The sequence below is a fragment of the Phyllostomus discolor genome, chromosome 2 (genome assembly GCF_004126475.2).
Source record: "Phyllostomus discolor isolate MPI-MPIP mPhyDis1 chromosome 2, mPhyDis1.pri.v3, whole genome shotgun sequence".
In the NCBI taxonomy this organism is placed as follows: domain Eukaryota; kingdom Metazoa; phylum Chordata; class Mammalia; order Chiroptera; family Phyllostomidae; genus Phyllostomus; species Phyllostomus discolor.
The window spans coordinates 80,359,621-80,382,653 of NC_040904.2; the positions used below are offsets into that span (position 1 = coordinate 80,359,621).

The window sequence follows — 23,033 nt, forward strand, 5'->3', positions numbered from 1 at the left end:
GTTAGCTGGTGTGACTATTGTCTATTCCTAGGTGCCAGGTTGCTCTGTAGGCAGTTCGCCAAGCAGTCGCCAGCTGACCTATGGGAAAGACTATATAACATGACCCCTTCCCAAGGGGGTGCTTGTAACTGCAAGTCTCATGGGATCCCTTAGAGTTCAGGAGAAAGCAGAGATACAGGTGTGGGCATGCTCTAGTGAGAGCACGAAGAAAGCACGGCATGTGTCCTTTGTCTTGAGGCTTTTTATCTTTCTTTGGCCTGTGGAAATCCTAGGGGCTGTCTCAGGGAAGGGTCTTAACAGAGTATCCTTTAGGTTTCAAAGCATGTCCTTTGATATGTTGATTTATCAAAACATGCATATAGGGTCATTGGTTTTTTTAATTTTTTATTTGTATTAAATATTTTATTGCTCTATTACATGTGTCCCAGTTTTTCGCTGCTTTCCCCTCCTCCGCCCAGCCTGCCCCCTGCTCGCACAGTCAATCCCCACACTGTTGTCCATGTCCATGGGTAATTCATACATGTTCTTTGGCTAGGTTAGTTTTATTTCTATAGAACATCATTGCAGAGGGACCAAGACTGGGGCCAGTCTTCCCTGAGACAGACTGGATTGTGTAAACCATTTGCTCCTAAGTGTCCTTGGTTAGGGAAGATAAAACCTTGTGATTCACTAGCTGACTGAATTGCTCAAATTGTTTGGCCTATTTAATTGTTTTGTCTCAGTTCCCCTTATGTCACTTGTCAAAGAATTTCCCTAGCTTCTTACTATCCTGCTTCACCAACAGTATAGGATTTTATCTCTGGGTAATTTGAAATTGTTTGCCTTTTCTCATTTATGTTTCCCAGAACCAGTGCTGTGTCCTCTGTGCACTCATGAAAGACTAAGCCACAAGATGTACAAGGACACCTCACAACTTTTCATTTGATTAAGAGTAACTTAATCAACATACTCTTGGTTGCCAGAAGGGAGGGGGATTCTGGGGCTGGGTGAAAAAGATCAAAGGATTAAGAAGTACTAATTGGTAGTTACAAAATAGTTATGGGGATGTAAAGAATAGCATAGGGAATGTAGTTGATAACATTGTAACAACTTAGTATGGTGCCAAGTGAGTATTTCAGGTATCAGGGGGATCACTTTTTAAATTATGTAATTGTCTAAGCAATATGCTGTACACCTGAAACTAATACAAAATAATATAGAATGTCAACCATAATTGAAAAATAAAATTAAAAAATATACTAGCTATGAATAAATGAGTAAATATTAAAAAAAAAAAGAGTAGCTTTTTTCTGCTCTTTTAGGAAACCTAAATGTCAGATTCTAGAAATCATACATGTCAAATCAGCCTTTGGTACTTGGAGGCTTTCACATCTCTAATCTAACATTTATGCTGATGATCCTGCTTTTGTCCTGCCGTGGAGATGCATAATTAAACAAGGCATAGTCAGGAAGCCATTTCATTGAAGAAAAACTCACTCATAAGAAGAGATGTAAAGTAAAACCACAGCATGTCATTTTCACATACTAGTTTGATAAAAATCAAAAAGTTTCATAATACTTTATGGAAAAGGCTATGGCAAAATTGACATACTTTTTTGTGGTGGGCATAAATTGATAGATACTAAAGGGTGTATGGTAATACTTATCAATATCTAAAATGTCCAACCCTATATGATTCAGCAACTCTAATTCCTGTGGTAACACTTGAACTTGAGAACACAGATGCTCATTAATGTATTATTTTCAAGTAAAAGACTATAGCGTAATTAAAAACATATGCTCATACACACGTAATTAGATCTCAAAAACATTTTATTGAGTGAAAAAAGCAAGTTTCAGAAAGTTTTGTTACTGTGCAGAAAAGAGTTAACATAGCAGCCTAAAACTGCAATACTTAGAAAGACCAGTTTAGAAGGCTGGCCCACAACTCATGTCCAGGAAATAGGATTTTGGAAGCATTCCCAATATTCTTTGATAACACTGTTGCATTGTGCCTAAACTTTTTGTATAAATAATGTGTTTGATGCTGCACACCTGGTTGCCTTCTGAAATTTTGGTACATGCCAGGCAGAGGGTGTCTTTATGAGCAACCCCAAATGAAACACCTGGGCACTGAGTTTCTTATGAGCATCCCCGGCAAACAGCATTTCAGGCACGCAGTCACAGTTCATTGCTGGAGGAGCAAAACACATCCTGTGTGACTGTACTGGGACTTTCAGAAACTTGGGGCCTGGTTTTCTCCAGCCTTTTATCCATGCCTATGACCTTTTCCTTTGCTAATTTTGTTTTATGTTGTTTTGCAGCACAGAGAATACAAGTGTGCTGAATCCTCTAAGGTCTCTTACTGAATTATTGAACCTTAAAGTGGTCTTGGGGTCAACTGAATTAGTTCTGTATATCATTTATTTAGGAAAGAAAAGAGAAGAAAAAGGCACACATGAGTAAATTTCTATGGGCATATAATTCTGTGTATACCTATTTCCTGAAATATGGAAAGATACACACCAAACTTATTATGGTGGTTAACTGTGGGGAGAGAATTGGAAGGAAGGGGAGAGGAAGGGCCTGGGTTTGGTAGAAAATAGTCAAAGGGAACTTTGGCTCTATCTGGAGTGTTCTTTTTAATTTATTTTTTTTTCTTTTTAAGAAAAATATACACATGTAATACTTAGGTGGGAAAAGGGTTTTAAGAACATTTTAAAATAATTTAAGCCTGCAGTTAGAGTCACAGGAGTTTAGAGCTGGTAAGGAATTTAGAGTTCATCTAGTCTCACCCATGCCCTTACAAAGGTAGAGCCTCAGGCTTATGCCCAGAGATGCCAGTGTCTTGCCTCAAGTCACATAACTTGTAGTTAGGTCCACAATTCCCCATCCCGAATGCTTCCTAACCTGCAATGGCTTGGCAAGTACTGTGACTGGAAAAAATACATTTTTTTTTGGTCAGTGCAAAGGTTCAGAAGGCCTCAACTGTTATATCACAGTTTCATAGCAGCTTTTATCAAAGTTCAGCAAGTTATCAATGTGATACTTCCACGTGTAACAAAGCTCTACCGAAAGAAGATAAAAATTGGACTATAGTTCCCTGGGAAATATAGTTCAAAAGAGATAGGAGTATTAGATCATACCACTCTGCTTTTACTTTTCCCTCTTCTTTGTCTAAAACAAAAGATCTATTAAGTGGGATTGTTTTTAGAAACATGATCAGTATCTTGAAAAAGGGATGTATAACCTACATTTTGAAATTATTCACAAGTCAGGACTTTAAAAACTAACTCCAAAGTTTGTATGTTGCTGTTGGTAGTATAAAATGGTACAACCACATTGAAAAACTGTTCAGCAGTTACTTACCAAGTTAAATATGTATATTTACCCTATGATGCAACAATTATACTAGGTATTTCAAAAGAAAACACACGTCCACACAAAGACATAGTATAATAATGTTTATATCAGTTTTATTCATAGTTTTCAAAGCTGGGAAATGGCTGAATGCCCATAAATGGGTGAGTGCATAAGTGAAATGTGGTCTACCCAAACAACTGAATTCTTTTTGAGAAGATGATGACACATGTATAAACTTGTGGCCCCCCTTTTTCTTGAAATTTAATGTATTAGGTTCAGGTGTACAACATAGTGATGAAACATCTAAAAACTTAGAATTCTACCTCTCTGTGGGCTTGGTGGAATTCTTTAGCTCATTTGGGCAAGAAATCTGTTGAATAATAGAAAACTACCAGATCCATTATCCCTAATGATAATAAACAACAGGTTTTACCTGATTTTTAACTTTAAGCAAAATATATTGAGGGTGACATTCTGGAAAGACTGGCTACTAAAGGAAGGAAATAGAAAAAGCAAAACTCACACAAGCTGAATAGAAAGGACCACAGAAGGCAACAGTTTTACTGTGTTTACTGTGAAGGCACTTGTGTTTGGTCACTCTCAGAGAGTGTCGTTTCCTCTGTAACCACAGACGGATCCAGCAGCCTGAAGTGTTCATTTAGGGTGGGCCATGACTTGAGCATGTTATACATCCTCACACGCAGCCTCAGTGAGGGTGCTGATGACATCATCTTCACTCTCCCAGCAGATGACGACAGCGACCTCAACACTTTGGAAGCTTCATTCTGGAAGATGGGTGTTCTGACAGTGTAGAAGATAAAAATTTGCAATCCCTGGCAGATAGAAAAAGAAGCTTAATGTTAGATAAATGTTGAGAACAGAATCAGGGAATAGATTTTTAAAAATATTTTATTTATTTTCAGAGAGAGAAGAAGGGAGGGAGAAAGAGAAGGGGAGAAACATCAATGTGTGGTTGCCTCTTGCATGCCCCCTACTGGGGACCTGGCCTGCAACCCAGGCAGGTGCCTTGACAGGGAATCAAACCAGCAACCTTTTGGTTCGCAGGCTGGTGCTCAGTCCACTGAGCCACACCAGTCAGGGCTCAGGGAAAAGATTTTATTTCACCCTGCCACTCACCCTTTTCTCATCACTCACAACTCCCCAAACTTAACAAATTAAGTAGCATCTATAGTTGAGTAGACAGTATTGTGCCTATGTCTATTTCTTGATTTAGGCAATATACTGGGGTTATACAAGGTATTATCATTGGGGAAAGCTGGACAAAGAGTACATGGGAGCCCTGTACTATTTTTACAACTGCCTTATATCTTTTTAAATTTAGCAGAAGGCACACATCCATTGTTTAAGGGAGTTAGTCAGAAAAGGCAGTGGCAAGGGTACCTGGGATGGAGGGTGAGGAGCTTACAAACATTAAACACGATGTTAGCAATTCATACAGGCAAGCCACTCTCTACACTGCACTCTACAGACTCCTCATCATTTTCAGTCAAGTCAAATTTATCTAGTGCCCTCCCAATGATTTCTATTTTGAATCAGACTTCCTCCTCAGTACTATTTGAGCAAAGCCAGAAACAACCAACATATCAACTACACACAGTCATTACTATTCTTATCAACTTAATGAGACAATCACCAAACAATGCAGTTTATGCCACAAAATAGTAGAGAAGTATAGGCCATCCTGATATCAAACAAGATGTTAAATGCTGCAAAAAACATATACAAGCATGTTACTTGCACTAGAGTAACTAACAATTGAGTTGAGGAGGTAAGACTTCTAAGTGTAAAAAGTTACTTTTTGAGTACAAGAAGAAATGGAACAAATGAACTTATAAAACGACAATACTTCTATTTTACTTGAGTTATGTTAATAAAGCTAGAATTAAAGTAATCACTTCAAGGATTAAAGCTTATAAATAAATAATCTATGTGGATTGCACCAATGTCAATTTCCCTGGTTTAGCCATGTGTTGTAGTTGTATAGGGTGTCATCAGTAGAAGAGCTAGCTGGAGGGCATAGGAACTCTGTACTGTTTTATAAATTCTTATGAGTCCAAAGTTATTACAAAAAAAATTAAGGAATGGTGTGACAATGGGGAGAAACACTCCCCTAAAAGATAAATTTTAAATTGTACTAATAAAACCAGGAGGTAGGAAGCAGCTAAACTGTGTTAATATTATTACCCCCAAAAGGGAGAAATCAATACATACAGTTTTACTCTGGAAATTGAAAACTGTTATCTTATAAATTGTAGTAATGTTTAATGAACAAAGATAATAATTGACAAAATAAAGGTGTCCTAGTTATTAGAAAAGGTTAAGTAAAAGAGAACATCATTTATATAGCACAATATATAAACTAAGGAAAAATCATGGTTAAATGTGAGAAAAGAAAATAAGATGACAAAATAAGGTTATATTAGTTTTGATAGCTAAATAACTAAAAAGGTTATCTTTTTCAACAAAATGAAAAACAATGAGAAAATAATTTTTTAAATCTAAACATATAAGGTCTAAAACAAGATGTCAAGAGCAGTGACACAGCAAACATAAAGGTAAAGGAACTAGTAAACTAGATTAAATAAGATTAAATAAACACAAATTAGTAGTTGCTGCATTAACATATGGAAAATCAGATTTGAAGACAAAATGGGACTGAAAGTGACCTGTTATATTAATAAAAGGTAAAATGCACCAGAAATATACAACATCCATAAATTTCTAGGATCATGATAATATAGCATTAAATTATGGAAAGATAGTTAAATGTTGTAAGAAAAATTGGTAGCAACATAGCATAAAAAGAAATCTTACACACTTTTCTCAGTCTTTGACAAACAAATTAAAGGCAAATAAGATTTTATAAAAATAATTTGAAAACTAAATCTATTACCTTTAAAAAGTACATATGTGACATAAATATATTGTCAGAAGGTAATCTTAATAAACATCCAATTGGAAATTTTTTTAAATAATACAAAATGTGAAGCCCTGGCTGGCGTAGCTCAGTGGATTGAGCGCAGGCTGTGAACCAAAGTGTCGCAGGTTCGATTCCTAGTCAGGGAACATGCCTGGGCTGCAGGCCATGAACCCCAGCAACATCACCTTGATGTTTCTCTCTTTCACTCTTTCTCCCTCCCTTCCCTCTCTAAAAATAAATAAATAAAATCTTAAAAAAAATAATACAAAATGTGGAATTTAGGAACTTTTTTTTTTTGCTTTTAAGGTTGGAAGTCTGAAGTATAAAGAGTGAACTCCTTTCCTTGCCTCATACAAGTAATTCAGAGATTACACACAGATGATCCTGGTGTAGTGTGGGTACTTTCAAAGAAGGGTAATTTTATTATATTGAAATATAGTTCACTCAGCCAGCTCATGAAAGGAAAGTTAAGACTCCATATCCAGATGGAAAAGTCCTTGTGATATTTTTCATCAGAGCAAAAGGCAATGTTCACCACAGGAGGAGGCACAGAACAAAAAGCATGGAGAGAAATTCTGATTTCAAGGTAAGTCTTTCAGAAATAAATCCGTGTTTTATCTTAAAGTTTTGTTACTCCCCTACATAATACACAAGTACAAAAGTATAAAAACAAAAATCCTCTGAGGTCAAACAGAATTATTTTTATCTTTAATCTACCATTTTAGTCATCTATATCACTATTTTTGCCATAATGAAAATCAGAAGATGACCATAATACCTTGTCTAAATGTTTAGTTTCTTATAGTAGATGTTCTCAATATGTTAATAGGATGGTTTCCAAAGGAAAAAATACATAAATCTTCATTTCAAATTTTTAAACAAAGTATGAATAAAATGTTCTTTAAAAGATTTATGATTAAACATATCCTTGAGATAAGACTCAAGGAATAAAAGCATCTTCAGTCCTATGTATAATTGTGTCACACAAAAATACTTCATAAGGTTCTGCTCCTATCAAACCAGCCCTCTTGTAGAATTTTATATATAGGAAAACCAAAAGATTCCACCAAAAACTAGTCAGAACTAAAAAAATGAAGTCAGTAAAGTTGCAGGATACAAAATCAACACATGGAAGCCAGTTGCATTTCTGTACACTAATAACAAACTATCGAGAAGACAAAGGAAACAATTTTATTTACAATAGCACCAAAAACAATGACATAATCAGTAGTACATTTAATTGAAGAAAGTGAAAGACCTCTACACCTAAAAAAATGAAGCATTGAAGAAGACCTGAGGAATAGCCAAAGGAAATGAAATCCGTATCTTGAAGAGATATCTGCACACCCATGGTTACTGAAGCATTGTTCACCACAGCCAATATATGAAAACAACCTAAAAGTCTTTTGATTGGTGAATGATTAAGAAAATGTGCCCTGGCTGGGTGGTTCAGTTGGATGGAGCATTGACTCGTACACCAAAGGGTTGCAGGTTCCATCGCTGGTCATTGCACATACCTAGGTTGGGGGTTCAATCCCTGGTCAGGGTGAGTATGAGAGGCAACAAATCAATGCTTCTCTCACATCAGTATGTGTGTGTGGGTGTGTCCCCCTCTTGATCTAAAATCAATAGACCTATCCTCAGGTAAGGATTAAAAAAAAAGAGAAAGTGTGATATATATATATTTTTATAAATAAGTTTATAAATTTATATTATATATGTTTATTATACCTATATAAATAATAGAGTACTATTCAGCCATAAAATAGAAAGAAATTCTACCATTTGCAACAACATGAATGAACCTGGAGGGCATTATGACAAGTGAAATAAGTCAGCCAGAGAACGACAAATAATGTATGGTATCACTTACATGTGAATCTTTTTTTAAAAAAAAGCCAACTTCATAAAAAAAGAATAGAATGCTAGTTGCCAGGAGCTGGAGGGAGGGGGGAGGGGGAAATGGGGTAATATAGGTCAAAGAGTACAAATTTTCAGTTATAAAAAGAGTAAGTTCTGAGGGTCTGATATAAAGCACGGTGACTGTAATTAATCATATGATATTGTACATTTGAAAGCTGCTGAGTAGTTAAGCATTCTCACCACAGACTCAAAAAAGTTAACTATGCAAGGAGCATGCACGAAGGACCCCTGGATGAAGACAAATGCTGGGCGGGAGGATTGAATGTGGGAAGTGGGGTAGGGTAGGGTGGAGGAGAGTAATCGGAGCAAAATGCAGAGGCCTGTAATTGAACAATGAAAATTAAAAAATAAGGTTAACTGTGTGATGTGGATTGTTAATTATGTTAATAATCTTGGTGATTATTCTACAGTGTATATCAAATCATGACATTGTACACTTAATATATGATTATATTTGTCAAGTATTTCCAATGATTCCTCAATAAATTTTTTAAAGAAAATATCATAATCTTATAAAATTTTTAAAAGAGAAAGAGAAAATTCAGCCCACCCCACATGAATCCAGTTTCCAGCAATAACTGTAACATTGTCCGTACAACCACAGTGAGGAGCTGCTGTGAACATGCTCTGTGGGAGAAAAGGAAAAGAAGTGTTTCCCAAACTATTTGCCTGACAAAGTCTCTTCTGCACAGAGAAGAGGGACTAATATGGTGCAGCCTTACTGCAATGTATTCTATGGCACTTCAGCACAGGAAAGAACATATTAGGTAAGTCATAAAGAGCTTTCCTTTGACTTCCCTCAAAGTATTAAAATAGAATCTCCTGAAAGTACAAAGCAATGACCTTCAGGAAGTTTTAAAAGGAGAAAACTTTGATCCAGGGTCTGCTACTTTCAGACTAATCCACACCGTACCTGCGTAGTGTTCAAAAGGCAGAATATGTAGCTGAAGATGATCCTGATGTCTTCATTGTCAGTGAGCATCAAGAATGCCAGAATCCAGGTGACTCCAAAAACGACTGCAACAGATAATGTACTAAGAATCTTTTTTAGCGATGAAAACTTTTTTGTGCTAGGTAAGAGAAAGAAAAAAATGATGTTCATTCAGTTTTTTCCTTATTAATGCCATTGTTACCCTACTATTGAGACTATATATTCAGCTGCCCATATATACTGTTCATTTAACAATATTATGCCTCTGGTGGAAAAATGATGTTAGACCTATGTCCTGCTGGACACAATCTGATTTAGTAAACTTTATTAAGAAATACAGTGATACCTGTATCAGGCATGAGCAGTTCCTTCAATACTTACAGGCAAATTTCACAAAGAATCAATTATTTCTTTGGAAGAGATTTTTATTTTAGTGATTATTACTACTGGATTAGCTAGTGAGAAATCATTTGGGGAGCACCTGGAACCTTCCCATGATGTAGGCTGATATGGGAATGAAAGGTTATTAAAGTACAGAGTTATCTTCTTCCCTTGATAATGAGACAATTATAAATATCTCACTTTGACTAGTAAGACATCAGCAACTGTTCTACAAGCAGAGGTTTGAAAGCGTTTTTTGATTAGAGTGTGCCTTCTCTTACTGCTCTTTGGAACCCCGAGACCACTGCATTAAGAAGCCTGGACTAGTTTAATGCAGGATGAGAGAGCACATGGAACAGAGATGAGTTTTCCCACTGATCAGCCACCACTTAAGACCAACCAGCCACTAGCTACAGGCATGAAAGTGACTCATCCTAGATCATCCATCCACATTTGAGCCAGCCAAAACCAGGGTAACTACCCAACCAACACTCAAACTTAGGACAAACAATAAATACTTGTCATTCTAAGCCATGGGATGGTTTGTTATCCGTGAAAGCTAACTGATACGTGAAAGATAACTTGTGAAACAATTAAATTGTAACCTGCTTTTTATAGTAACTAAACTAATTTAAGAGCCATGTGTTCTCAGCCAAAATTTACAAAGACAAATCTGGTTGATGCCTGAGGCCAAAATGATAGTTTTGTATAAGAAAAATATAACCTAATTTGCAATTAGTCTGAGAAGACTTCACTGAGATCTTTCTGCATTTCTAATACAACATAGGTTTCAATGATTATCACTGATAATATTTCTCTATATTTCCCCTCTAATGGACTATCATTCATATAGGAAAGATGATATTACTCTTGATCAGTAAATCGCATATTTAAGATTATATTCCCACTGATGATAGTAGTTTTAACTCATCTACCCATACCAAGTGAATTCATTTGGTAACCCGCAAAGTTCACAGATGTGCTTATAGTAAGTTACTTGAGCTAAGTAGAGTCTTACAAAATTAAAACCGAATTCATAGCCTCATTAGCACTGTGTTTTATCCAGTTTGTACTGTGGGAGGTTGGGGGGAGGGTATACATATTTAATAGTTTCTGTTTTTTCTCTCTCCAAGTGAAACCATACTATATACATATACATATACATATACATATACATATACATATACATATACATATACATATATATTGCAATGCTTATTGAGGTCAGAAAGGATATATGAAGGAGAGAAGCAGTCCACATGAAAACTGATAAACTGGAGAGTATGTGCCTCATCTGCAGGGAATGTGGGCTTAGTGTTTGTCTTTTTTTTTTTTTCAAGAAAAAAATATATTTTAAGTGAAATTCCCTATTATTATATGTTCACAAGTAATTAAAAAATATAAGGCCATTATGTGATTCAAGCAACACATGTAAAACACAGCCTATAGCTATTAGTTTATAAAATGTAAATACAGCTTCTATTCACAACCCTATTTCTTTCTTTTTATAAACAATGATATTTTATTTCAGAATAATGCAAAGTTTTAAGGCAAATACCAAAGATGCAAAGGAGCTCTAAAAAGATAGCTTAATAACATCATTATTGAAACAACAAAATAAAATTAACCAATTTATTGGCTCTTAAATTCATCAACCCTTGCAGTCTAGATTTTACATGTTCTAATAGCTTTCATTATATATCTACTTAAAATACCTATAGCATGTAGGTAAAATATGCTATATAATGCAGCAAAGATTGTTTCAATAAAATTCCAATAATAATATAACATAAATGTAACTAGATATTATAAGACTAACAAAAGCACCTCAGTATTCTTGGTGTTAAAAAATCAAGTAATTGCTTACTATCATATTTACAAAATTTCCTTCAGTAATCATCTCTGTGAGGAAAAGCAAAGATAACACGCAATCCTAGATTTCATAGAGTAATTAATTTGTGTGTTATTAACTTGTATAATCAACTCAAGGAGCAAAATTTGACATGCATGAAACAATAAATGAAAAATGAACTACTGAATGATGGAGTTTCATGAGATAAAGACCTCAGTGAAGGCCACCCAAGTGGAAGAGGAAGAGGAGGAGGGAATGGGCTGGGACTGAACAAAAGGTCTGGGAATAGACTGGGAAGTCCATCCAGGGAGGAGAAAGATAAATGGGTAAAATTGGAAAATGTCCATTTATATTTCCTGTTTTAAAACAAACACAAAATAAATACCAAGAGTAAAGAACAGGATAACATAAAGAGCTTAAGATAAATACCTCTGAAATGCTTATTCTTAAGGATGCATAATCCTTTTATTGGGGGATTTGCTTTAATTTTATATAAGCAGAGGTTTTCTGATTTGAAGAAATATTGTATTATTTTTTCAAAATTCAGGCTCTGAAGTTGGGTAATGTTTGTGTCTTGGTTCCACCACTTACTGACTGTGTGAGTTACTTAATATCACCACTTTCAAGTTTATTTACTTATAAAACAGAGAGAAAAAGAAAGAGTGCCTGCTTTTCCAGGTTAAGGTAAATCAGATAATTCATGTAAAATATTAAGCACAATGCTTAGCACAAAATACAATCTTAATAAACAATAGCCATAGAATGGCTTTCCAAACACAGGCACAACCCTATCATTTCTTTATTCAAGTCTGATTTATTGAGTATTTGGGAGAAATTTGGGATGAGTTTTTTAGCTGGGCTCATACAGCACAGCTGTGTTCTGTGCGACGCAGCAGACCCACACACGTTGCTAATGATGGAAAATGGGAAGATCCACTTTCTGAGACAAAATTTAAGAGAGAAGTCTGTTCTGCAAACCAGATGCCCCTCCATTGTCCCAGAGTCTGGAACTCCTCTGGGAGGTGTGGATGTATTACGGCACTTATCGTGTGCTCAGCAAGTCGTGTCTGGAGCTTCCCATTCACTGGGAATCTTACCTTGTCAGATTCTGGTTATTCTTCCACAGCACTTTGACTGTAATGACAATAAATATAACAATATTGGTGATAAGGATAATGGTCACAGGTAGAATGAGTGACCACAACAATGGACTTCTTATAAAATCATTGCCGTCCAAAACTGCCAGCCAGCAGCTGTAGAGAGAAAAGGAATTATTTCAGAAGACCAAGAAAGGTATACACGTTTCTCCTTATTGTTATCATTGTTGACATTCATTCCCCTGAAAGAGAATATCCCTTTGCAACCTATATATTTGAGACGACGTGCAAGAATTCAACCTACTAGAAAATGGAAACATATTGGTTCTGCCATATTCCTCTGTGAAACAGTATTTTGGCTAGTGGAGAGAAAATGGGATTTTGAGGCAGGCAGTCCCAAATTTAAATGTCACTTTCTTGCCGCTTACTAGGTGTCTCTTTTGTTTTATTTTTGAATATGTAGCACATCTAGATGGCTCAAAATTTAAATGGTGCAAACATTCATAGAGAGACAAGCCACCTCCGACAATTATCCATAGTCACCTAGTGTCTGTCTCCAGTGGGAATCAATGTTTCTTGTGCATTCTCCCAGATTTAAGCTGTGGATACACCAGCAAATGTGTGTTTTTCCCCTGATGTTCAAACAAATGATAGCATATGATACTTCTATGACTTACTTAGCAACATACCTCCGAGATCATTCCTTGCCAGAATATAAAATGATTGCCTTCATTACTTTTCAAAGCTACATATTATTCCATTATTTTGTTATACCATAGATTATTTAAAACCTCGTCTTAATTGGCATTTTGAAAGGTTTAATGTTTTAAAGTGTTTGAGTAGTTATTTAACCTCATTGCCTCAATTTTTGTTTTGTTGTTGCTATTTTTGGTGGTGGTCTGGTGGTGTATCCTTCTCATTGGTGAAGTGGGATAATCATCTCCTGTCATTATGGTAAGAATTCATTCATTCATTTAATAAATATTACAGAGTATGCTATGTGCCAGACACCATTCCAGATACCAAAATATTAGCAGTGAACAAAAAACAAAATCCCTTCTTTAGTGAATTTATTCTATCACAGAGAAACAGGTAAAACTAACAAATAAATGAAGTACATACAATTCAGATTGTGCCAAGTGCTGTAGAGAAAAATAAAGCAGGTAATACGGGTACATATTACTGTGCGGGGGTGAGGAGGAGAGTCTATTTTAGTACAGTGGTCAGGAAAAGCCTTATGGGGGAAAAATGATAGTTAAGAAAAGGTTTGAAGTAGATGAGGGTGAAGGGGACTCCAGGCATGGGAAACAGCAAGTGTAAAGAACCTGAGTTGAGAGCTTATGGAACAGCAAAGAGGCCAGAGTGGCTAGAACAAAGGAGGTAGATGGAATTAGTGAAAAGATGTAAATTATGTTGGCTTTATAGATGACTGTATGCACTCTCAGCAAGAAAGAGAAACCTGATATAATGTGTTGAGTTTTAAAAGAATTACTCTAGCTGCATGCAAAGATAAGAAAAAATGCATGCAACAGTAGGAAATCCACTAGGAGTTAACTGCAATAATATAGTGGTTTGGACCAGGGGAAGAGATGTTAAGAAATAGTCTGGTTCCAACTAATTCAAAAGAACATAAGCACCCCTATGTTCATTGCAGTGTTATTTACAATTGCCAAGATCTGAAAGCATCCCAAGTGTCCATCAGTATATGAGTCTATAAAAAAGCTGTGGTACATTTACACAATAGATAATATTTGTCCATAAAAAAGAAGGAAATCTTACCCTTTGCGATAGCATGGATGAACCTGGAGAGCATTATGCTAAATGAAATAAGCCAATGAGAGAAAGACAAGTACCATATGATTTCACTAATATGTGGAATCTAATGAACGAAATAAACTAACAAACGAAATAGAAATAGACTCATAGATAGAGAACACACTGACAGCTGTCAGAAGTGAGGGGGTGTGTGGGACTGGGAGAAAAAGGTAAAAGGATTAAGCGAAACAAAACAAAATACATAGACACAGACAACAACATGGTGATACCCAAACGGAAGAGGGCAGAGGGAGGTAGAAGAGGGTAAAGGAGGACAAATGGTAATAGAAAGACACTTGACTTGGGATATTAAACATATGATGCAATGAACTGATGTATTACAGAATTGTATACCTGAAACCTATATAATTTTATTAACCAATAAATTCAATTTATAAAAAGGAAAAAATATAGTCTAGTTCCAGATAAACCAGGTCTGTCGGGAAAAAGTCCAACCATTGTTAATATAACAAAAATGGTTTACATGACATCAGTGTAACCTAGCAGCCAAGGAGAGTGGACTGAAATGCATGTGCGTGAACAATGATGACTACACTGTGCTAGTCAGTGGGGGCAGTAGATGCCATTGACTGATCATGTGTATTGTGTGGCCATTGCATTCAAAATGACTAAGCAAGTAGAACAATAAATCTGTGTCAAATTTTATATTAAGCTTGCACATTCCTCCATGAAAACTATTTGGATGATCCAGAGGGCCACAGCTATGAGCAACTGGTGATAGGAAGCTTCATCATGACAACGTGCCCACTCGTGCAGAATTCTTTGGCAAAACATCAAATCACCCAAGTGACTCAACCCCCTACAGCCCAGATTTGGCACCCTACAACTTCTAGCTTTTCCCAAAACTAAAATCACCTTTGAAAGGGAAGAGATTTAAAACCATCAATAAGATTCAGGAAAATACAACAGGGTAGCTGATGGCAATTGGGAGAACTGTGTGAGGTCCCGAGGTGCCTGCTTTGAAAGGAACAGATGTCATTGTCCTATGTACAATGTTTCTTATATCTTGTAATCTTCAATAAATGTCTCTATTTTTCATAGTACATGGCTGGATACTTTCTAAGCAGACCTCATATTTATAAGTAAAGCAAGATGATTTATTTTATTGGTAGGTTGGATGTGAGATATAGGAGAATTAAGGATGACTCCAAACTCTTTGGCCTCAGTGCCTGGAAGAATGGAATTACCATTAACTAAGATGCAGAAGATAATGGGAAGGGCAGGTTTGGGAGGGACAACCAGGAGAAGTCTTATCAGACAGCCAACTGGAGGTGTCAAGTAGGCACTTGGGTATTGATGTGAGAAGGCCTGGAATATATTTGGCATTCAATTAATGTATGTTTTCCTTCCCCTATAAGTAAACATTGTTATACAAAAGTTAAAGGATTTCTAAACTGTTTTTGCTTTGGATGGTTGTTTTAATTTAAATTATGACAAATCATATTTCTAATCTGAATGATCTTCAAGAAAACTGTAATGATGTTCAAGTCTCTGCAGTGAATTAAAAAGTGAAAAGGAGTGTCTCCAGCCCATTGATACATAGAGTAGGCCCATCCTTAAATAAAACAGTGAGAGTGAATGAGTTTATCTTCAGGACTTCTGTTTTCCCTTTCCTTTCATCTGTAACTGGAGAACAACTCGCCTGTCCTCCATCTCACATTTCCCTACACAGAAGAAATGAGGGCACTTGGCTAAGAATTTAATGAAATCTTGAGGAAAAGTACTTTCAAATCTCAAGAAACTTCTTTGGTAACTAAGAAAGTGGCCACCAAAAGTCTTAAATGAAAAAGATGAATACATTTCTTTGCCAGGCAGCCTAAAGAAACACAGTTTAAAAAGAGAGGAAAATATCAAGAAAGAAAATGAATAATCCAGCTCTACTGGATAAAGGAGACTTGCAAATTATGAAACAAACAGACAAGTATTTGTCCATATCTGTATGCCTTGAGTTGTTTAAACTTTAGATGATAAAATTTCTGAGAATTACTATTTGCACAATAGACGTGTGTGTGTGTGTGTGTGTGTGTGTGTGTACAAATGTCTGTCAGATTCCTCAATTACCTAACACTGGTCGGGTAACCTAGAAGGGGAATAGCCTTGGATACCCATCGTCATTAGGAAGTGTGCCCTAGGAGGGCACTCCTCCTAAACCCCTCTGTCCTTTGTAGTAGTTGGAGAGAAATCACACTGAATTTGTTCTCACAACAGCCTCTCCCTTTGTTACCCTTAATTTAATAACTTGGACTATGATAAATAGACTGCTGAGGAGAAAGAATGATCCTACTGTGAGACTAACCCTTGTAGGCAAGATTTCTAGAGTTGAGATTGGAGAGTCACACGGTCAAGGTTGAACTGACAAAAAGCTATGGACCTGAGGTCTGGAGAGCATCATAAGTGGACCTCAGATGAAGAGTTTAACTCCTTGGTGATTTTGCCATGAAGCACACCGTGAAGAGAACTTTAGCACACACAGCATGTAGTCAAATAATCTTTACCTCCAATGTATTATGATTTCTCATGATTACCCCAACCCTTCAGAAAAGTCTGGAAACAGTTTATATGATCGTGGTGCAGAGAACTGGGGCACAGAGCTGGAAGGAGGAACATGGCCTGTGCTACACCTACCCCATTATTAGGTCCTTCTGGCAAAGAGAGCACTTCATCAGGGGAACTGGGTCAGGGGTTTCAGGTATCACTGGTGGAGCGGGGAGCAGTGCAGGAGGGCATGAGATGTTGAAGCTCAACTACTGGGAGGATAACTGAGGAAAACCAAAAAGTCCCTCCTCTAAATAAATCTTGAAGGAATGTGACCTTTGATGCCTATGGGGGACAAGGGTTCAACAGGAGGCAGATGTTACATATCCTTTCCTCTCTTCCCAGCCTCTGTTACCAGTCACCTAGTGTCTTCCCTAACATCTAATATTGTACTCAGGAAAGAATCTGCTCTTAATTATTCACAGCTAAGTATGAATAAATTTAAGAGAGTAGGTGTCTTTCTCCTAAAGGCTTTTATGGGAGCAAGTCTAGCCCTGTGCCTGGTTTTAGGTAGAAAATTAAAAATGTGATTTGAACTGAATTACCTCTCCATGAGATACATGCATCTTGTCACGATCTCTAATTGTAAAATTCAAAATTTAAAATTCACTAAGAAATACTTAACCCTGATGAAACAGAGAAAATGGTGCCTGAAGTATTTGGCTTCTGAAATCAAATCAGACACATAGTCTCCTATTCTACAGCTGGGTGTGGTTAGCCCTGGAAGTAGGTAAGCACCCTGACACCACAGCTTTCCCTTGGGGGTACTTGCACATTTCCAAGAGTTTTCTTTTCACTTGAGTTGGTCTGAGTCTTAAGGTGGAATCTGGGGACTACAATGGTTGGATTATAAAATGAGAAGGGAGGATCAATTAAATAGCAGTCATCATTCAATAGCAGAAATACGTGTAAAAAGTTTAGCTCAGCTCTCTTCTCTTCCTCCCCACATAAAAAGCAAACACCATACAGTCAGGTGCTTCCATTATTAACAGTTAGTTAGTCATTCAGGCTGGAGTCACAGGGAGAATGTGTTATGTGTAGTAAATCATCATGGAACCTTCATTATAATCACATAAACAGAGAATTGGCTCATAAGCATGGATAGTGCTCTTCAAGATATGGAACATTTTCACATTTGTTTGACCCCTCACAGTAACCCCTGAGCAGGTATTACTATCATTGTTATTCTAATTACTAGATGAGAAAACTAAGAAAAGCCATTACTAAAGATTACACCAACTTCGCCCTATAATTTTTCAGGCTTAATAAAAATTCAATTTAACAAAAGAAAGTTCAAATTTATAAATTTAGAAGATATACTTGCTTTACCAAAGGATTTATCATAGGAAATTTTCATGTCACCATATTTAAAATGTAAGTGTTCTTTGAAAATCTGAAACACCCACTTGGAATATGACAATTACAAAGTGAGATGCCTATGTACAGTGACACTTAGACTCAACATCACTGAATACTTAAAGTCATATAAAAAATGGACATTAAAAAATGTAAGCTTACTTTTTTTAATTGTAAAGGGAAATTTTTTTTTAATTGTTGTTCCAGTACAATTGTCTCCATTTTCACCCCACCTCGCCCCACCCCCCACCCATCCCTGCTAAACTCACATTGCTTCTTGCCGGTATTTTAATTCCCACTCTGAGGCCGAATTCTGAGAAAAAATGATTCCCACTGTCACCGCCACCACAATAGCCGGGACTCCTAGATGATAAAGAGAGGCATTCAATTAATAATTTACCCAAGACAAGGATTAATTATAAAAGACCATGAATGAATTATACAACTGACCCTTTTCAGAATGTATCATTCTTTCCACTATGGACAATATACTAAATGATCCTTGAGATTTAGGTTAACAGTTTTCAAATTATTTTTCTTAAAGAGTTGCTCTAGTTGTCTTTATTATAGCATTTCTTTTCAAGTTGGGTATTGATGTGGCTAGAAGTGGCAAAGGTGGGGTACAAAATCAATACTGAGAAATCGATAGCATTTTTATATACCCATAATGAACTATATCAGAAAGAGAAACTAAGAAAACAATCCCATTTACTGTTGTAACAAAAAAAATAAGGTACCTAGGAATAAATTTAACCATGGAGGTAAAAGTTATGTACTTGGAAAAGTATAAGACAATCAAGAAGATACAAATAAGTGGAAGCATATACTGTGTTCATGGATTGGAGGAATTAATGTCATCAAAATGTCCATACAACCCTAAGCAATTTATAGATTCAGTGCAATTCCTATTAAAATACCAATGGCATATTTCATGGATCTAGAACAAATATTCCAAAAATTTATATGGAACCAAAAAGACCCTGAATAGCCTCAGCAATCTTGAGAAAGAAGAACAAAGTTGGAGGAATCACAGTACCTTATATCAAACTATATTACAAGGTCCCTGTAATCAAAATAGTCTGATACTGGCATAAGAACAGACATATAGATCAATGGACAGAATAGAGCCCAGAAATAAATCCACACCTTTATGATCAATTAATATTTGACAAAGGAAGCAAGAGCATACAATGCTCTTCAATAAATGGTGTTGAGAAAATTGGACAAATATATGCAGAAAAATGAAACTGGACTACCAACTTACACCATATGCCAGAATAAACTCAAAATGGATAAAAGACTTAAGTATAAGTCATGATAACATAACAATCCTAGAGGAAAACATAGTAAAATTTCAGATATCTCATGTAGCAATATTTTTGCTGATATATCTTTTAGGGCAAGGGAATCAAAGGAAAAAACTAACAAATGAGACTATTGCAAATTAAAAAGCTTCTGCACAGCTAAAGAAACCATCAAAATGTAAAAGGGAACCCACTATATGGGAGAACATAAATGCCAATAATACATCAGACAAGGGTTTGATCTCCAAAATATATAAAGAACTTATATGACTCAACACCAGGAAGACAAACAATCCAATTTGAAAATGGGCAAAAACCCTGAATAGACACTTCTCCAAGGAGGACATACAGAGGGTCCATGGACATATTAAAAAATGCTCAACGTCACTAGCCATCAGAGAGATGCAAATTAAAACCACAATGAGATATTACCTCACATGTGACAAAAATGGATATCACTAATAAATCAGAAAAAAACAAGTGTTGGCAGGGAAGTGGAAAATAGGGAACACTAGTGCACTGTTGGGAATGCAGTCTGGTGCAGCCACTGTGGAAAACAGTATGGAGTTTTCTCAAAAAATTAAAAGTGGAAATGCCTTTTGACCCAGTGATTCCACTTGTAGGAATGTATCCTAAGAATACTGAAATACCAATCCTAAAGAATATATGCACTTCTGTGTTCATAGCAGTGTTGTTTATAATAGCCAAGATTTGGAAACAGACCCATCAGTAGATGGGTGGATAAAAAAGCTGTGGTACATTTACATAATGGATTACCACTAGGCTGTAAAAAAGAAGGAATTCCTACCCTCTGTGACAGCATGGATGGAACTGGAGAGCATTATGCTAAGTGAAATAAGCCAGTTAGAAAAAAATACCATATAATCTCACTTATAAGTAGAATGTAATAAACAAAATAGACTAATAAGCAAAACAGAATCAGAGGCATAAAAAGTGGAACAGACAGACAGCTGTAAGAAGTGATGGGGGAGAACAGGGAATGGTGGAAAGAAGGTGAAGGGAGTAGCCAGAGAATATGTATGAACGTCCATGAACACAGACAACGGTGTGGACTGCCTGTGGGAGTGCAGGGGGTGGGCTGGGTGGAGGGGGGACAAAGTGGGGAAAGCTGGGACAACTGCAGTAGCATGAACAATAAAATATTTTTCAAAAAAAAATTTTAAATAAAATTCTGTGGCACCCCCCCAAACAATAAATAAATAAAGTAGCTAGAAAGTTTTTTGTGGTCTAAATCTCAAATCAAACTAATAGAGATGTCAAAGGACATTAACATCTTGATGTCAGCTTATAATGTATCTTGTAGAGCTGCCTTGACCCTTCTGCCTCCGCAGGAGTGTGAGCTCCGGGGTGGAAGGCACTTTTACTGGTTTCTGGCTTTTGCATGCCCCCTACCTCAAGGCCTTGTACTATTAGGCCTTCAGTAGGCATTTGTTTAAATTAAATGATTTCAACAAAATTAAAGTCCTGAGTAAGGAGAGAAGCAAACACTTACCCCATCCAATTAAGGAGATGAAAAGAATGAAACGCTGAGGAAGAGGCTTCATGGTCCTGATCAGAAGGTAATAGAGCTGCGCGGCGCTGAGTCCACTCCAGGTAAACGTCACCAGCAGAAAGTAGTGCAGCAAGGCAGCCACCGCCGTGCATTTGGGGTTCACGGGGTCCACAGTTTCTGTTTTGGGCTTTTCATTACTATTAGAATCAGTATCTTGGGTGTCATTTGCACTTAACTTCTTGTTGGAGTTTTCAATTCCAAACACAAAGAGGAGGTTGAAAATCAACATTGATGTGCACAGACTGACCAACACCCAGGTTACTGAGGTTTTTCTGACTCTCCTGAATAGAAATAAGTAAACATAATTAAATAAATGAACAAACAAAACAACTGCAATGCATACACTCAAGTGAAATTGTGAGGGAACAAAGCATATTATTATCCCATGTAAATTCAGCTCATAGCCTATGGGCCACCTGTTAAATCTACCTTCCCAGCAACACCAGAAAATTATGCTCCTCTCTTATGTCATTTCCACAATGAAGTGATTTAGAAAATAAGTTGATACATCCTTCCTTGAAACTGTGTTCTAATCCAAGGTGATAGCTACTCTCCAGAGATGGCTCCCAATAAATTCTACTTCCCAATATTTACACCCTGGGCATTAACATCCTGGGCATATTCACCTCCCAGGGCTGCCTGTGACTCCTTTTAACTAACAGAAGGCCGGGCAGATGGGGCTGCCTTATCCATTAGATACCATAGTACTTAGGGCCCACAACACTTTTCTGGCCCACAGCAATGTCCTAACTCCTTTTCAACCAAAAGAAAACAAAAAATAAACTTTTCAGTCAAAGAAAATATTTAGCATATAATATTAATATATTTGTCTTTATACCAATACTGTCATAAAATATAATTTTTGTCCTTTTTATGGAGGAGAGCCCCACAAAGGCAAATGTGCCTAGGACATGTGAAAGTCATCACAAGTTTTCCCTTTAGTGCTTCTGGGAGTTCTGAGCCACCACATAAAAAGTCCAGCTACCCTCAAAATAACCTTATGGAAACGCCCCGAGACTGTGTGGAGCAACCCTATTGTTGCAGCCTCCCCGCAAACCTCCGGATGGCTCCGACCCCAGCCACCCTGTGCCTGCAGTCTCATGGGAAAGGTGACGGGAGACCTTTGGAGGAGCCGTCCAGCTGGGCCCAGTCAAGCCACAGAATCATGGAGATTATAAATTGTTGTTTCAAGACACCAAGTTTTCGGGCAGTTTTTAATACTGCACTAGACTATAACTTCTCTAGATTTGCAAGCACATACAAAGGCTATCTACAGAAAGGCTCTAAAAGGATTTTTCAAATTTTCAAAATAGAAAATGATTGCATATTAGTAGATGAACCCATGTGCAAATGTAGAGACAGTCTCTTGAGTTTTTTTAAAGTGTTTTAAAATTCATGCATACATTTTTAAAGAATAAGACCTGATATAATTTTAACTAACTTTATAATTTCAAGTATTTTTAAATTATTACCTTTAAACTAACAAGATGGTATAAGGTTTGGCTTACATTGCTTTATGAGGCTCCCATAGACATTTTAAAGTAAGTAAAAATATTTAAAATTTGTTAACAGCCTATTGCCACTAGTGGTATTCTTCATAATTTGAATAGACTGACTATTACTACCCCTGTAAATGACTTGTACACAACAAAGTTTCACAGGCATCTTTTCTGTAAGACCTATCAAGCCCTGTGCCCATGGAGTATCTCCCAAGGGCTGGAGCTGCAAGGACCAGACTTTGGGAAGCACCGGCTGACGGCCAGCAGTCAAGATGGTCTGAACGGGCCTTTTAATCTCAAACACGCCCAAGCATCGGCCCTTCATTGGAAGGTACAGTTCTGGATGTAGAACCAAGTGCTCCTTAAAATGTTTTTTTTCCCTTCTCATATTTACCTAAGATTTTGCTTGAAAAGCCCTTTCTCATTTTGTCTGCAGGCTGGTGTGTTCAACAAGGGTCTTCAG

General features: G+C 36.7%; 1 protein-coding gene across 1 annotated transcript in view; it reads right to left on the reverse strand.

The window, feature by feature from the left end:
- Nucleotides 1-1,806: 1,806 nt before the first annotated feature.
- ADGRG7 (adhesion G protein-coupled receptor G7) overlaps nucleotides 1,807-23,033 on the reverse strand; it is a 63,751-nt gene continuing 42,524 nt past the window's right edge. The window contains exons 12-16 of the mRNA XM_036017999.1: nucleotides 21,012-21,352; nucleotides 18,464-18,557; nucleotides 12,468-12,623; nucleotides 9,120-9,276; nucleotides 1,807-4,175 (exon numbers count right to left, since the gene is read on the reverse strand). Coding sequence (XP_035873892.1) covers nucleotides 3,912-4,175; nucleotides 9,120-9,276; nucleotides 12,468-12,623; nucleotides 18,464-18,557; nucleotides 21,012-21,352 — 1,012 coding nt within the window. The 3' untranslated portion in view covers nucleotides 1,807-3,911. The remainder of the gene's footprint in view (nucleotides 4,176-9,119; nucleotides 9,277-12,467; nucleotides 12,624-18,463; nucleotides 18,558-21,011; nucleotides 21,353-23,033) is intronic.